This window comes from Carassius auratus, chromosome 12, assembly GCF_003368295.1.
Source record: "Carassius auratus strain Wakin chromosome 12, ASM336829v1, whole genome shotgun sequence".
NCBI classification, from domain to species: domain Eukaryota; kingdom Metazoa; phylum Chordata; class Actinopteri; order Cypriniformes; family Cyprinidae; genus Carassius; species Carassius auratus.
Window position 1 is genome coordinate 8,451,043 of NC_039254.1, and position 18,375 is coordinate 8,469,417.

Sequence of the window (18,375 nt, forward strand, 5' to 3'; positions counted from 1 at the left end):
TATAAGTTTTTATTTATTTATTTTTTTAGGCTAAGTATAACATAATCATTCATGCCGCTCCTTGTCTGAAATAAACTGCAAGTCACATGTTAACGGCAGGTACCTTTCTTGAATAAGTTCATAATAACGAACAGGGCTGACTGCCACATTTGTATCTTCATTGGTAAACTGGTTCTAAACTGTTACTGGACTAGTTGGTAATTGAAAGTTGCGCCCTAGTTTGTGTCCAATCAGAGACAACCTGCCATGCAATGAATAAAACAGCAATGCGTAAACAAGAACTGGAAAGTCCTCCGCCCCCTTCCCCATATAATATCAAATGAAAGCAGTTCCGTATTCTGTGGCGCTACTACAACCATCACTTTCAACAGCCCAAATTCGTTCAAGCCTGATTGTAAAAATCAATGCGCACCATCATCATGGACCCATGATGTGTAGAAGGTAAGAGATGTGTGTCGTTTTCACGCTCTCCCCTCATCGTAAAGTTTCGGGTGGGATGGGAATGTAGTCTCGTGTCATATATCAAGTTCGTCAGCATGTCCGTGTCTCTGTAGGATACTAGTTGTCAGGTTACAGCTGGTTATTTAGTGTGCACTGGTGAGCGATAAAACACTCGACTCTCGTTTACGGAAAGTGACACTTGTACAAATGGCAGCAAGTTAAAACGAGTGCGGCACTGATCGCACGTTATTCGTTATTGAGGTATACGCTTTACTGTCTATGGGTATACGCAGCGCATGGTTTTACAGGAAGATGACGCACAGAATGACACAGACGATGGCCAAGTAGGGATAAACCGACAATTTTGACTTAATATATATATATATATATATATATATATATATATATATATATATATATATATATATATATATATATATATATATATATATATATAAGGTTTCACGATAAGTGACGTAGCTGACGAGGACCAACTACATTTAGAGTATAGATCATATATAACAAAGCCAAGTTGGAGCTGTTTGACAGCACTTTTCACTTAAGTCTGATCTCAACATAAGATAAGGGACATTTTAAAACAAATAAAAATACTGCTCACAGGCCCAAATTTTATGTCGGTTGATACTTATTAAACCAAACAATACAAGTCTCCCCCCACCACACAAATACATAACTTTTTTTTTTTTTTTTTGTAAGGAAGTAGTTACACATTTATTGAATGAGTTATATATGTCATTTTCGAAGCTGCGGTACTTTAACCCAATGGTTTCGTTTTACAGATCGTGGGCGGGGCTTAACGCTTATGTGTCATGGTGCACCTGTAGATAAATTCAAGTTTCTGAAACATTAAAGGTACACTCAGTAAATATATTTAATGGTAAAATATTAACTTTCACATTAAACATAAAAGCATCTAAAGCAGCCAAGACGATATGTGACCCCGGACCATAAAACCATAAGTATACAACAAAATATGTCAATTTCATCTCCCTACATCTGACACACCCGCTTCATGAGCTGATGAGTTGAATCAGATGTGATAATTGAGGGAGACATACAAAATATGCAGGTCAGGGGGTACTCCAGGACAAGTTTGATAACCATTGGTCCAGAGCATTGATCAGTATATGTACAACAGGGATCCTCAAATCTGGCCCTCATCCACTTTCTGGGGTGTATTCCAGTAAGCACAGTTAACTTACCATCAGCTAAACCCTGAACTTTCGGTTTTACCCCAAACCTTGCTTACTTACATAAACCTTGTTGTAGTGTTTTATAATTTATACAGATAACTGTTATATATTCCAATAAAATAAATATAATAGCCATATTAGAACAATATATTACCTTATTACTTATATTAGCGCTTCACCATTAAGATATAATAAGGTATATTACATATTGTAATATTATATAATCTTGTGCGATATATGTCACACCCACTGAAGGCTCGTCAGTAGATCACATGTGTGCCGATATTATATTATATTATATTATATTATATTATATTATATTATATTATATTATATTATATTATATTATATTATATTATATTATATTATCATCTCACACATAGATCGGCATTTTCTATAATGTTTAAATTATAAATCAAAATACATATCTGATATGACTTAATATATAATAAGCATCAAACAAGCAATATAATTAATATAATTAATATAATTAATACATTCCTGATGTACAATGAACCAACATAAAGACAATGAGCATAAATTAAAAAAAAGAAAAGTCCAAACAAACAGGTTATGCCACAGATCAAGGATAACATTTACAGTAGTCACCTACCGTGTACTAGCACAAACCACCAAATCCTGTAATGACCATTATATGTGTCATATAAGTAGTAGTAGTAGTAGTAGTAGTAGAAAAATATACCTGAAATTAAAATGAACAGCTTCACTGTGCTTTTATAAAAAAAATAAAAAACTTAATTAGGCCAGTAGGTGTCGGTATAAAATCCAAAATCACTGGGTGCGTTTACATGGACACTTTTTGCTTCCATTGGAATTAATTCATTCTTAATTCATACATCATTACGCTATTTCTACGTCACTGCGCATGCGAAGTACTTTCCAATTTCGGTTTTCAATCCGATCAAGTGTTTACATGTCCTCTCGCTCGGATTACAAAAGGAATAAACCATGCCTCTCAATCCGATCAAAATTTTTGTCAGATCTGGCCAATTGACGTGTTTACATGTGACTTTTTTATTCTGATTGTGCTTCTAGTCCTATTATGATCGGATTAGTAGGGTCCATGTAAACACAGCTACTGATATTTTTGGCATGAATAAGGGTGAGCATAAACAACAGCTACTACTTTCTGCGGTGCATAATTAAACCTGCACTAAAAGTATCATGGGAGCAAAGTGTTCATCAATTGTACACTTGGAAATCCTTCATTCCGAGAGGCCCTTTAAAGTGGCCAGTTTTAGTACTTTAGAATGACCCTTCAATATGGAGGCCATGATTGTTCTTACTCCAAAGTACCCTTGACTATGGTTAAGGCTAAAACGGATACAGCAAAAGCTACTGACCTGCACACATCAATACAGTGTGATTTTTTTTTCACACTCTACAACAATACAGTAACTACAGTTATTGCATTTTTGTAAGGGGTGGGTTTAGAGTTGGGTGTAGGTGTAGACGTTAATAAAACAATCTAATAGGTAGAAAATTTAACTTCTTGTTAGCTTCTGATTTTTGCTGAATCCCTTCTAGCCACAACCCTTGACTATTGCTGAAGGTCACAAGACTGTGATAATGACAACATGGTGAATATTCATATAGGACAGTCCCCAGTACGGTCTGGTGACTCAACACTCTGCACTTTTATGTCTGTCTAAAACACACCTGCTACAGACCATCAGCTTGTTAGACATTTCTATGTGTGTTCCCTCTCTCATCTTTTCTTTAAACCCTGCCGTTCACATTTAACCAACACATCTACTATTAACTACTAATAAACATATTTCTTACTTATGAAACTTATTTAAACTTAATATGAATTTTGTGTCATATATCATAACAAAACACCTAGAATTATTCTGTTCATACCTTAACCCAAACTCTCCCACCACATCTAGCTTAAAAATCATGAAGATACCACCTCTTGGTCAAATGACCATAAATTATAGTGTTTGAGTAGTTCACTTTCATTTTGGGACGCCCTAACAAATGGCATTCCCTTCCAAAAGTGTTCTTCAAGCATGCAATAGCATTTGGAATTTGCCTTGTGTCAGCTAGAACTGGAATTGAGAACCACTGATTTTTTTATGGTGACTAAATAAAAAAAATTCTTACTGAAAGAGTACGATTTCAAATGCAGTCTAACTCATGCACTTTTAACAAACAAAGATTATAGGCTAATGTTACACAGAAAGATATAATATTCAGAAAGCAATAAAAGTGAAACTTTTCCCCAACAACTTTCATTGATTTTATAATTTTGATAAAAAGCATAATTGTTTTATCCACAGGTCTGTCTTAAGGGCATGTTTAATTTTCCATGATGTCATGAAGGAAGAGAAGGCCTGGGGCCCTTCAGCAGAATACTGCAGTTGAGCCACAGAGTGACTGAAGCTGCATTCCACTTCATCCTTACACCGTCTGTTTTCCTTCATCCATCCTTTGGTAACTTGACAATGACATCACATAGGAAACACCTTGTGAGGGACTTCAACTTTTTCATCACCTGTTATATTTGTAAAGGGTACTTGATTAAGCCCACCACTGTGACAGAGTGCCTGCACACCTGTAAGTATCTACAGTCTCTATGAGAATTTAATGAAAAATGAAAATGATGATTTAGCAGTGGTTTTCAGCCGGTGGGCTCTGACACCAAAAATGATCTGTTCTAATAGTTTCACGGACAGCACAAGGAAAACCATTTCCATACAAAGTTAGGATAGAATAAGGAAATAACTTTACATATCTGTAATTGTTATAAGTTTAATATATGAATCAATGTGTCCAACCAAACTATTGTACTTTAGTGTAGAACCACCTTTTTCACCGAATACAGTATAATTGTTATAAGTTTAATATATGAATCAATGTGTCCAACCAAACTATTGTACTTTAGTGTAGAACCACCTTTTTCACCGAATACAGTATAATTGTTATAAGTTTAATATATGAATCAATGTGTCCAACCAAACTATTGTACTTTAGTGTAGAACCACCTTTTTTTCACAGAATACAGTATTTAGACCAGTGTTTGTTGCATGTATTTAAGCTGATAAATCCCTCTCCTGCTGTTGTTAATGATTTTAGGGACAATTAATTTTATAATGCTTGATTAGGCACATATGTTTTTCCACAGAGAGTATGTGAACATCAGGATTTAGTGTTAATTAATTTTCAGAGTGTTTTAATGTAAATTAATTTCACCGTCAGGTGTAAGTGACTTCCTTTTTGCATTATATTGGTACGGCAAACCAGATGTGAAATCTCCCTAATTTTTAAGATACATGGCCAATACACTTTCTTTGTCATCTGCAGATCAGTCACCATGACAACATATATTCTCCACAAGCATAAGCTATTTTCACACAAAATATTTTCTTGATGGAATTAGTTTGTAATTTGTGCTTTATTGTTTGATTGTAAAGTAAACCATTAGAAAGTTAGAGACTAAAATGTATTAATATTTATATTATTTGGTATTTACTTTAATAATTTCTTTGCTTATATTTAATGTTAATTAATGCCATAAAAGTAATTTCATATCTTGAATGTACTAGGCATTTGTTTTAGAATAAACTGTATTTTAGCCACCTGCCCAACTTACACTATTATTACACACAGTGATGACCTGATTGTGTCGTGACTTGTGTATCAATGTCAGTGTGTAATATGCGTTGGCAGTGGCTATTTTTTTCCCCACTCACTCATGAGGTAAAGCAGTTTGATACAGTTTGTGTGTTGATAGCTTTGTATGTGTGTTATAACAGAGCAATAAGGTAATGAGTGTTGCTACAATTTTACTGGTGGAAAATGATATGTGTTTTACTGGCCAAGCAAGCTTTATCTAAATTCCAGTTTGTAAGACTTGGTTTTAATTGTAGTCTGTGGTCATTCTTGCAGGGAATTTCAACTGTGAAGTTTAACATTAAAAAAAATGTAATTTTAACAATAAGAAACTGTAAAAATTAACAGTAAAATGTAATTGGTAAATGGGAAGTTATCTGACCATATACTGTATGGTGAAAATCTGTAATAGATATAATAGGACATTAAATACGGTAAAGCAATGTAAAATATATACTTTTTAGAAGTAAAAAAATAACATTTTATTACTTATAGCAGTGGTTCCAACCCTGGTCCTGGAGGCACCCCAACACTGCGTGTTTTGCTTGTCTCCTTAATCAGAACACCAGATTCAGGCCATCAGCTCAATATTATAGACTCCAAGACCTGAAATTGGTGTGTCAGAGTTTGCGTTTACACTTGGCATTAACATGCGACCTGTATCCACAGATGTTGTTTACATACACATTGAAAAGACAAGTGTACACATGCTTCTGATCGGAATGTTATCCGATCAGAGTGTCCTGGTCCAGAGGTAGATGAGGACGCATTGTGATTGGTTTCAGTGTAATGGAAACGCAATCCAGCCATCATGTCTGCATTCGCAGGTCGACATCATGAAAAACCCTGCCCCCTCTCTCCCAAACGGTCAGTAACCCCTCACTGCGAAACACAAGATCCAGGGGGCATGGTTGGATCCACATCTACAGGTGGAGACTGGTAGGTTTAGGGGTCGAGATGGGTGGGTTTAGAGATCAGGGGGTAGAGACGGGTAGGTTTAGGTATATGTCAAGTGGGAGGAGTTGGATCTGCATCCAACTATGCCTCCTGGATTTGTGGTCTGCAGTGAGGACCATCTGTAAAATGTTGCATGACTGAAAATGCTTTTCAACAGAAAGCCCGAAACTTCTGGTTGACTTTGCACTGGTCTATTCTCTGCATACTTATTTAAATATTGCGCTGGAAATACAGATCTGAATGGATATCCAGATAGAGATGTCAGCTGTTGCTGCCAAGTGTAAACTTGCCATGTTCTGATTGACTGATTGATCGATTTGCTTAATCAGATCATGGTGATTGCATATTAATACACAACACAACCAGAGAAAGGAGACATGCAAAATGTGCAGAATTGGGGTGCCTCCAGGACCAGGGTTGGAAACAACTGACTTATAGGATGATGAAATCATAGTCATCTTACACAAATATTGTTACTGTATTTTTACAGTGAAGTTGCCACTGTTGCATTTTTTTTTACTGCAAATTTAACAGAATTTTACTGTTATTTAAGTATAATTTTCTTTTTTTCTGCTTTTATATAGTTTGTAAAAGCTGTATAGTCCAGCATTTTGAGGACAGCAATGATTGCCCAAAATGTGGTATCCAGGTTCATGAAACAAATCCCTTGGAGATGTTAAGGTAAACTACACTGGTCCATAATATCCTACTACTAATTCAAAACCCCTTAAGCAGATCCACTTCAAGTGGTCTGGATCAGACTCAGTGTTGCATTGTAGAGCACACAACAATACAAGCCATGATGAGGATTAATGAGATTAATCTATTTGATTTTGAAGAAATCTGGAACAAAATCTAGCTTTCCTTTAAAAGGTCTGAAATATTTGTTACCCACAGATGCCTGGTTTTGGATGTGGGGTCATAAAGTGGCATTGAATTTGATATTGGTTGGGAGGCATTCCAAGCAATAGCCAGACTATGTTCTGGAGCCAGGGTGTCAGCTGTGAGACTAACCCTGCACAGTATTGCCTCTCCACACCAGTGATACATGTCCACCCCAACACCAGACAGAATGATAACATGATAACAAGAGCACAGGGCAGCATTAACCTGAACCTGTTAACAGACGTGACAGCGACATTAGCATGGCTGGTGTTCTGGTAGCTCACATTTCTGTGTATTTCTTTTCTCCAAAGGCTGGACAACACTCTAGAAGAAGTAATTTTCAAACTTGTGCCTGGTCTTAGAAAAAGTATGCATTTTCCCATTTTAAGTAACTCTTGTGTCATTTATAGATACCATATTTCAACTGACATTTAGTTAACTTTTTAATTTTCTTCCAGAGGAACAGCTGCAAGAGATTGAATTCTGGAGAAGAAACAAATCGAAAGAAAGTCCTGATGGTAAATGACTCAAACCATTTTTCACCATTTTAAAGGAATAGTTCACCTGAAAATGAAAATTGTGTCATTCATGTACTGTGTTTACTTCACACCTGAAAGAAAAGTGAGAGAATTTTAGAAGAATGTTGTCTCTGCTGTTTTCCATATGAAAGTGAATAGAGACCATGAACTGTGAAAATTCTGAAAATGACAAAAAGCATGAAAGTTCTGAAAATGACAAAAAGCATGGTAAAAATATTCCAAATAGGATAGGGATAGTGCACACAGGTTATATTATACTATTGTTATGGTACATTTATGCTGTCTTTTTTCCTGCTTTAAAGCTGTTCAAAATTAATATTCTTTGTATAGAAAAAAAGAACAGCGAGAAAATTTGGTCTAACATCTTTTGCGGTTTACAGAAGAAAGAAATATGGGTTTGGAATAGCAGAAGACTCAGTAAATAATGAGAGACGTTTCGGTTTTGGCTGAATCCCACACATTAGGCTCTTCGTGGCTATGACTCCTATGGGCCAGGTTACTCTGCTGTATCACCATTTGAACTTCTTTTATCATCTTTTGGTATCACTTTTGTTCCTTATCAAGTAATGTCTTCACAGCTCAAATGAATCTACCATACTCTGTTCCAGTGACCTTGACTCAGAGGTGGTGGGTATAAGTTGTGAATCATGAGTACAGATATATCTGTCACTTTGCTCCCTTGACTCCAAAGAGAGCTATAACAGAGTCAGTCTGTACAACTGTTTTATACAACTGTAAAGATAAACACTGAAATTTTAAAACTGATTGACTGGTTATATGGCTTTGTAGAAAGCTTGACTCGTATGACCAAATTTAGACATCATGTGAGTGACGTGACATTCAGCCAAGTATCGTGACCCATACTCAGAATTCGTGCTCTGCATTTAACCCCTCCGAAGTGCACACACACAGAGCAGTGTACACACACACACACACACACACACACACACACACACACACTGTGAACACACACCCGGAGCAGTGTGCAGCCATTTATGCTGCAGCACCCGGCGAGCAGTTGGGGGTTCGATGCCTTGCTCAAGGGCACCTAAGTCGTGGTATTGAGGTTGGAGAGAGCACTGTACATGCACTCCCCCCACCTACAATTCCTGCCGGCCCGAGACTCGAACTCGCAACCCTACAATTGCGAGTCCGACTTTTTAACCATTAGACCACGACTTCCCCTTGTGGTGTTTTAGACAAACACCTTATTTACAATAAAACAATCTAAATAAAATGTAAACAATTGTGCTATATAAATAATTGTAAGATAAAGGCAACTATCTAGTTAAAATATATATTTTATTTTATTATAAAGATTTAAAATCTGCCATGGTAGAATAAATATATTTCTTTTTCCTTTTTTTTCCTTTTTTTTTTTTTACCATCAGTCAACCTTAAACACCTATTCTAAGCATTACTGCATTTTCTTCAGAGTAACATCAAACTAATTTTATTAAGTAACACACTGGCCAGCATGTTATAATTTTCTGTCATGAGGATTTATTCTACATGATGACTTAATTTATGCCTTAAGACTATATTGAATTATGTGAAGACACACAAGAACATGCTGTTCATTTGTTTTTCTACATCATATCAGTAGTAATATTACATGGCCCTATTTGTTTGGGATGCCCCATTTAGTTAAATGATGTTTTGTGTGATTTGTTGGAATGGATGAGTTTTTTTGTTTGTGTATTCTACATAAATCTTCTTAATCTGTGGCTCTTATGCTCAATTTATGAACCAAAATGAATGAGTTTCATAATACTTGGAGTTTCCAAGGCAACTTGTAAGTGTTTGCAGCTGTAAGCAGTTCTTTACAATGAGATAATTACCACATTTATGATTTTCCCAAGAGCATAGTTTTGAATGTTATCTTTTTCATATGAAAGAAAGCCTGAGAAAAGATGCAGATGCTATTTTGCATTAGCATATCTATGAGTCTGAAATGCTTATCTTTTTTCCCCTGCATTGTCAGGGGAACACATAATGTGGCACATATTTATTTATTTTATTTTATTTTTAATGAAGTGTATAAAATTTTCACATAAAATCCAAATAATATTATTTTCACATGTAGATTGATACACATGCAGGGATTTAGCATTTTAAACATTTTAGGGAGTCAGAAAAATGTAAAAATAAATAAATAAATAATAATAATAATAATAATAATAATAATAATAATAAAAAATAAATAAAAAGCAAGTAATATTTATTTATATAGTGCTTTATATGATACAAATTGTGTCAAAGCAGTTTATCACAGCAATAAACAAGAAATTAACACATTAAATAACACATTAACACAATACTGAATAATTTATCAGTTATGTAATAAATTGTATTTCAGCTGTAAAGAAGCTTTATAGAAAATGATAGTGTTATTATTTAGCTCAATTTATATGACAATCCTTTAACGTGAGCGGCTATGTTTTGTCTTTTTCCAGAGGATGGGCCTATATGTAAGAAGGCCAGATTGGATGAAGATGATGATGTTAGATGTGATAGAGACTACCACAGGAGTGATCCGCAGATAGCCATCTGTCTAGACTGCTTGCGTAACAATGGACAGATGGGAGAGAACATTGTTAAGGTTACCCATCTTGAATTATGTTTCCTTTTCCTATACTTTATGCATGCCATTCCATGTCTTCTTCTTCTTCTTCTTCTTCTTCTTTGGTCTTCTTTCTTTATTGGCCTTGCCCCCTTATTCCTTCTAAATGAAAGGTGATCAAGGATCAGATGTTTACCCTCAACATCAGTTTGTTTGATATTTTAAAATTAAAGTCGAGGCTGATCCTTATTCTTTTCTAAAGCCTGGTATCAATCAGTGTCAATCATGTCCAAAGCTCAATCCTTTCTATCAGCTCCCGCATTGCCTGTATCTCCCTTTTTGCAAATAGTTATCTTTTACTTTCATTCTTTTCAGTAATATAATGAAACGTTCTTACAATTAAAAAATGTCGGTTTAAATGTATTTTAAAGTGTCATTTATTTCTGTGATGGCAAAGCTGAATTTTAAGCACCCACTATTCCAGTCTTCAGTGTCACACAAATCAGTCTAATATTTTGATTGAGTCACATTTTGGAAATTTGTTCAAAGTTGTCTTTTTGCCTTTTTGTCCAGGGCTTATTGAAAAAATTTATTCGCTGCTCAACAAGAGTGACTGTTGGAACAATCAAGAAGTTTTTAAGTCTGAAGTTAAAGCTTCCCAGTTCTTATGAGGTAACACCTGAATATCTTTACTATTTTTTCTGTAAGCAAAAAAAAAAAAAAAAAAAAAAAAAATATTATATTTATATTTCACGTCTATGTTTTTATGCATTTTGAAGACACATTTATACTAAGCTTAAAGTATATAGTGTGATAAAACCTATATCTTTATGTCTTTTACTTCATTGCATGTGTTTCAGCAATTAACCACCACCTCATGTTTATCATATTTCTGCTGTTTATGTTTTTCTTGTTTCATGTTTGCTTGGCTATTTTGGTCTACCATACAATTAAATTTCTCTGATGGTCACTAACTTTTTCTGCAGCTAGATGTTCTATGCAATGGTGAGATCATGGGTAAAGACCACACCATGGAATTTATCTACATGACCCGCTGGAGGCTTCGGGGAGAAAATGTAAGCTATGAGAATACCAGTTTCTCATTCTCTCCTCTCTTCTCATGGGTGATATCTAAATCCTCTCATCTTTTACACTGTGAAGAGCAGTGTGGCAGACTCAAAGCAGGTTCATAGCAAGTTGTGTGACTTCGCATTGTATTTACAATTTAAAGCAATAAATTTAAGACAACCATAAAACTTTACTTCATAGGGTAATGCCCATCTTAATAAGGGTCCCTGTATACCGTGTTGATAAGTGTATGACTTTCCATCTGTGTGTAAAAGCCACCGCTTAGGCTCTATTTTAGTCAAAGTACAGCTCATTTCACCATGATTTACTATAAAATCTGAAAGACTTCCCTTATAGCTTTCCTAGATCTTGGGAAATGGATTTTAAATAAAATCAGATTTCAGAAAGGATACACGTAATCAGGTTTGGGAATCTGCCATAAAAAAGTCACATTTTTTTTTTTTTCTGACAAGCTCCCGAGGATATAAAAGCTGCATGAGGTAAAAAATGAAAACCCTTGTAATTTGAAGTGGGTCACAAAGAGCTGGCACCTCATCTCCTATTTTTCTGGAATAATACAGAAAACTCCTTCCCTTGCTTTCTATAAACAGGTTTCTGAGAGTGTTGTTTGAGTGTACTTGAGAAATAGGATGTGTGTGTTAGAGTTTTTCATGTAACCCATGAGTACTGCTGTGAAGGTGTTCTTGCATTCTGAGTACAGATAGAAAATGTCTTAATATTTGTTTGGAACACAAAAGTTGTGGCTTTCTTGAAAAGAATAACTCAAAATATGATAAGATTACAACCATTACAATAGAGTGCTGCAATAGATTTCCATTATCAGAAATTCAGATATTTTTGAAGCATTCTGAGATCTCTCTGACCCTCCAATAGAAAGCAAGGATCCTTACATGATCAAAGCTCAAAATAACGTAGCAAGGATATCAAAAAATAGTCCCTATGTCATCAGTGGTTCAACCATAATTTTACGATGCTACGAGAATACTTTTTGTGCTCAAATAAACAAAAATAAGAGAGTATCAAATACATAAACAACATATGCTGTTCTGTGTCAGCAGCACCAGATGTGGATATGCTTACGTTGTTCATGCTTTTATTGAATGTAAACAACGTACCCACGTACATACTAGGGTTGTGCCGATAGACGATAGTATCGTGTATCAACGATAGTCAGAGATATCGATGTAAGCAGATGTCTCTGTCGATATTATGATATTATGCGCATTCTCCTATTGATGTATTACATAATAATAATTATTATTATTATTATTTTTATTTTAATTGGGACGGCTTATTATAATTCGGCTATCAAACTTTCCAGTTATTTCACATTTCACACACACACACACACACACACTCACACACACCACGCACAAATGAGGATTAGAGCCCGTTGCCGGTGAAGAAGTCTCAATCCACAGACAGACATCGTCGGTACATCGTCTGCAGATGGTATCGTCTGGTAAGGTATTTTATTGCACTTTAACAAGGAATCTGAACGGCCTATATATGTGCAATATTTAAACGAGCCCTCACTAACTTAGTTTAATGCCACAGTTATGTTAGAACACATCTCATTCTCATTTCTGTGGCATTGCGTCGGTCTCATCATGAGGCACGTGGTCCAGGGCGCTGTATGACTGAAGCATCAGTTCATTTCAACTTATTCCAAATATATAAACTTACCTGTTTTAAGTACTTTATATTTAACGTGTTCATTTATGTCCAATGTTAGTGTTAAACTGTTGGAGTTTAAATTAAATCTACTATTGATTTTCACAGTTGACTGATTTTGCAGAACATTTAGACTGATAACTTCCATGCGCAGATGCAGATTTGTCACAGGACACCCTATTAAACAGTTGCGTCCAACTATATATGAACTAGCTGTTTTAAATACAGTATTTTTATATATAACGTTAGTTTATCAGTATGTTTGAAAGTATATTTTTTAGATTATTGGTGATTCCATAGGCTCTTTCTCACGCACCTGCGCGGTTTAAAACACCAAATAGTTATGCTATGACAAGAACAAAGAGTCTCTCTCTTGCTCCACCCATGCAAGATAATATGATGTATCGTTGATCTCATGGGCTGACGATATGACGATTTGAAAAATGACCAAATCGCCAAACACTAGTACATACGTTGCATACATGGTTTACGCATGTTATACTTTCCAAAATGCCGCTAGCAATTAATGACAGATTTTTCATATTTGGGTGGACTATCCCTTTAAGAGGAACATTCAAGAACAATTGCATACTCATCTACATCATGTCTCTTTCTCCAGGCCTACCCAATGGTACTTGAATATCGACCCCGCATTGACTTTGGCTAGGTTGAAATGTCCTGCACTAATTTCAGTCTATCAACAGACAGCGAATTGAATGGACATGTGCAGTTCTGAAGATATACTCTACCTGTCTCTTCTGTTTAATTACTTTGGCTCACTTTATAGGGATCAGTTAGTGCATAGAAACTTGTGACACTTATTGTGTGCAACAGAGATTTGTGTGTTGTGGTTCATTTACCTAAGTGACACAAAAGTCATGTTTATGGGCCTTTACCAATTTGCATATGATGGTATCTCCTTTTAAAAAAAAGTCACAATATAAAAGTATATGCGGCAGTGCCATCTTATAAAGAGCTGTGGACAGATGTTTTGTAAAAAAGAAAGAAAAAGAGGTGTTTTTGAAGATTTTTTTCCTTTTGTGTTCTACAGAAAGAACAAAGTCATACAGGTTTTGAAAAACACGAGTGTGAGTAAATGATGACAGAATGTTCATATTTAGTGGTTTAATATTATAAGTCTCCTGATGTTTAAAGTGTTAACATCCTCCTAGAGTTTTGAACTGGTCTGTTTTTGATTTTGCCCACTTAAGGGATTTTATTTATTATAGGCCATACCTCTGTGCTCACACAAATGCCATTTTTTTTTAGGGTTTTGGGACATCTCTGCCTCATTTTTTATTTTTTTTTATTAAATGTGAAATTAACTTAGCTAAACATGTTAAGTAGAGGTTTTACAATGTCTGGCATCCTAATTGAGAAAAGAGTTGAGATTTACTGTCATTTGTCATTATTTTGGCTTATGGTTGACAGGCAATGAGTTAAAAACTTTCTCACAATTTGTAGTAGTCTACCCCCCCCCCCACCCCAATTATAGAAACGTGTATAATGTGTATAATTGCTATTTTGAATATTGATCCATGCCTGTCTGTTTTATGTCACAATACAATTTTATGTCGGTAAATCCTACATCAAAAAAATACAAAGTAAAGGAAGTAGTTTAATTAAAGCATTTACTTGATCACATACACAGGCTTCATTACAGTGTATTAGTCTAGTTGTATTACACAAAAGACACTATACATCATGACCACATGGGATACATGCTAAAAACTTTTTGTCTTACCTACAGCTACACTTACAAACAGAGGCAATGTGGCAAAACTAAACTTGAATATCTGTGCAAATTAGCATACCTAATTTCTCAAACACAATTCAGAATGTTTTCCCCCCAGTTTTTTTGTCTTATTTATGTCTTCACAAATCTCCCAAAAATGTAATTATGTAGAATCACACGAATTCTGTTTGGAAGAAATCTTAAGCAACAATCAAGTTCCTTAAAAAAAGAAAAAGAGAAGAAAAAGCAAATATTATTTTACTATTGTTTTCACTTTAAAGAAGTGAAAATGAAAAGAAGTGACTTTGAAGTATACAATAATATGTTTAAGTGGAAGCCGAATAATATGTGTTTATAATAGGCTCTTGAATGTCTTTGTGCTGCAATGATCAATATGTATTTTTATAGAGAGCCCTTGTAGATATTAAAACAATGGAAATGTATGTTATATGTTTAACAAACATCAAATGCTGCTTAGAATAATCTATTCTATTATTCAGTGTAAAGTCCCTTAGGTGATTCCTAGAGAGATTAGAAATGTGACAGTTATTGTATTTCTGTGTCTTTGTTCAGAAGAAAAATACACTCATGATTATTGATGTTGTTGGGTGTGTGATTTTTGATTTCATACTTATGTTTTGGCAATTAAAACTGATAATATGACAAAACACATCGATTATTATATTGCATGTGTTCAATTCTTTCTCCTTCCTGAAAATTGTCTCATTGTACTGTGGTGGGTGCGGCAGCACAGCCTCATATTTTCTCTGTGATTTCATCTAAGGTTCATCTGCCAAGGATGGAATTTCTCTATACAGACAGATTAAGTGATTCGATTTTCATTATTCTCTCTCTCTCTCTCTCTCTCTCTCTCTCTCTCTCTCTCTCTCTCTCACACACACACACACACGCACACACACACACACGCACACACACACACACACACACACACTTGTATCTATGGTTTATTGGGGACTCCCCATACGAATAACTCTATTTTCTATCCTCTAACACTAACCCTACCCCTCACACTGACATTTTCTGAATTAAAAACAAAAAACATGATGTTTTTTAAGACATTTGGTTTACAATGGTAAACTTTGGTAAACCATGTTTATATTGTACATTTTGTCCTCATAAACCATGTATCAACTGCATGCACACATTTTATTTAGAAGGTTTTTGAGGGAATGTGTTTGTGTGTCCATCACTCTTCACTCTCTCAAATTTAAATGTCATAGTCATAGAGCATACACAAAGGTCCACCAGACTCTGGCTTAGCTTTGCTTTCTGGGAGTTACAGTTTTTTTCAATCGCTAACAAGCGCTTAACCATACTTCAGATACTTTTTCTAAACTCTTAACACAGACTAACACCTACAAAACACAATTGGCCAAATGGATAATTTTCTTCTCAAAAACACATTTTGTTAAATATATACTAAATCTTCATTTCAAAACAGAACACATCTTTCTCTGCACACACCAACTTTACCAAAACACTGGAAATCTGACTCAAAATTAAATTATTCTGTCAAAGAATAACACTTGTTTTCACCTCACAAGATACATGCAGTCAATCAAAGTACACCAGGTTTCAAAATACTGGCTATTGTTGACATTACAAAAACTGCATAGACTTTTCAGTCTCAGTTTTGCAGGTATTTGCATGCAGAACATGCAATTCACTGTTTTCCACTAAATGTCTTGGTTAGGAACTGTATGTCCAAATGTACAGTAATGTTCACATTCAAAAGCATTCCAGTAAAAAAGTTATTTTTTTCCTTTACTGTTTACTGCAGGAGGTACAGTAGAAACACAGTATGATAGAACAGAAAAGGTTTGACAGTATTGCCTACAGTGAACAAAATATCCATGAAACACATAAGAGCATTCTGAACAAAAAAACAACAACAGAAAAAAGCCCAGATAAAAAAGGAGGGGGGGGGGGGGTAAAATAAAAACAATCTCTCACTGCTCCTGTCACTGCTCCTGCTCCTCTCACTGCTCCTCTCACTGCTCCTCTCACTGCTCCTGCTCCTCTCACTGCTCCTCTCACTGCTCCTCTCACTGCTCCTGCTCCTCTCACTGCTCCTCTCACTGCTCCTCTCACTGCTCCTCTCACTGCTCCTGCTCCTCTCACTGCTCCTCTCACTGCTCCTGCTCCTCTCACTGCTCCTCTCACTGCTCCTCTCACTGCTCCTCTCACTGCTCCTGCATCTCTCACTGCTCCTCTCACTGCTCCTGCTCCTCTCACTGCTCCTCTCACTTCTCACTGCTCCTCTCACTTCTCACTGCTCCTCTCACTGCATCTCTCACTGCTCCTCTCACTGCTCCTCTCACTGCTCCTCTCACTGCTCCTCTCACTGCTCCTGCTCCTCTCACTGCTCCTCTCACTGCTCCTGCATCTCTCACTGCTCCTCTCACTGCTCCTGCTCCTCTCACTGCTCCTCTCACTGCTCCTCTCACTGCTCCTGCATCTCTCACTGCTCCTCTCACTGCTCCTGCTCCTCTCACTGCTCCTCTCACTGCTCCTCTCACTGCTCCTGCATCTCTCACTGATCCTGCACCTCTCACTGCATCTCTCACTGCTCCTGCATCTCTCACTGCTCCTCTCACTGTTCTTGCTCCTCTCACTGCTCCTCTCACTGCTCCTTCTCCTCTCACTGCTCCTCTCACTGCTCCTGCATTTCTCACTGCTCCTCTCACTGCTCCTGCTCCTCTCACTGCTCCTGCTCCTCTCACTGCTCCTCTCACTGCTCCTCTCACTGCTCCTGCATCTCTCACTGCTCCTCTCACTGCTCCTGCTCCTCTCACTGCTCCTCTCACTGCTCCTCTCACTGCTCCTGCATCTCTCACTGCTCCTCTCACTGCTCCTGCTCCTCTCACTGCTCCTCTCACTGCTCCTCTCACTGCTCCTGCATCTCTCACTGATCCTGCACCTCTCACTGCATCTCTCACTGCTCCTGCATCTCTCACTGCTCCTCTCACTGTTCTTGCTCCTCTCACTGCTCCTCTCACTGCTCCTTCTCCTCTCACTGCTCCTCTCACTGCTCCTGCATTTCTCACTGCTCCTCTCACTGCTCCTGCTCCTCTCACTGCTCCTGCTCCTCTCACTGCTACTGCTCCTCTCACTGTTCACTGCTACTGCTCCTCTCACTGCATCTCTCAATGCTCCTGCTCCTCTCACTGCTCCTGCTCCTCTCACTGCTCCTCTCACTGTTCCTGCTCCTCTCACTGCATCTCTCAATGCTCCTGCTTCTCTCACTGCTTCTGCTCCTCTCACTGCTCCTGCATCTCTCACTGCTCCTGCTCCTCTCACTGGGCCTGCTCTTCTCCCTGGGCCCCTTGCTCTTACTCTTCCTCGTCCATACATTAGTGTTTGTCTTTTTCTGTTTATGTTTCCAAAAACATCACTCTTCAAAGTCCTCCTTTTATTGTATAAGTGTCAATGTAATAGAAAAAAATAACCCCTGCCATTGAGTCTAAGCCAGATTGGAATCAGCTGTGGTTGGCCCAATTTACACAAAATAAATCAGCTAAGATATATTGTTTTTGAACTGATATCATTGCAGAAGCAGAGGTTTTTATACTGTATCTAAGGTTTGGAACATTGTTTTTGCTATTGTGGGATGTTGTG

General features: G+C 36.7%; 1 protein-coding gene across 2 annotated transcripts; it reads left to right on the top strand.

Annotated features, from left to right (window-relative positions):
* Positions 1 to 276: 276 nt before the first annotated feature.
* On the top strand, positions 277 to 15,408 carry LOC113111703 (polycomb group RING finger protein 5-B-like). Of its 2 annotated transcripts, XM_026276718.1 has the most exons (9): positions 277 to 441; positions 3,962 to 4,238; positions 6,836 to 6,932; positions 7,448 to 7,503; positions 7,595 to 7,654; positions 10,132 to 10,277; positions 10,812 to 10,910; positions 11,225 to 11,314; positions 13,621 to 15,408. In XM_026276718.1, the coding sequence occupies exons 2-9, from the start codon at positions 4,127 to 4,129 to the stop codon at positions 13,666 to 13,668; spliced, it is 708 nt and encodes a 235-aa protein (XP_026132503.1). In that variant the 5' UTR covers positions 277 to 441; positions 3,962 to 4,126; the 3' UTR covers positions 13,669 to 15,408. The 2 variants fall into 2 exon arrangements, with proteins under 2 accessions (XP_026132503.1, XP_026132502.1); XM_026276717.1 differs by lacking the exon at positions 13,621 to 15,408 and having other exon boundaries at positions 11,225 to 11,756.
* The last annotated feature ends 2,967 nt before the right edge of the window (positions 15,409 to 18,375 follow it).

What these genes read in the sequence shown, in the direction of transcription:
- LOC113111703 (XM_026276717.1), top strand. Translation starts at nt 4,127, where the DNA reads ATGACATCACATAGGAAACACCTTGTGAGGGACTTCAACTTTTTCATC. An exon ending in TGTGCCTGGTCTTAGAAAAA is followed by an intron (nt 7,504 to 7,594) that starts GTATGCATTTTC and finishes ATTTTCTTCCAG; the next exon opens with AGGAACAGCTGCAAGAGATT. An exon ending in AGCTTCCCAGTTCTTATGAG is followed by an intron (nt 10,911 to 11,224) that starts GTAACACCTGAA and finishes CTTTTTCTGCAG; the next exon opens with CTAGATGTTCTATGCAATGG.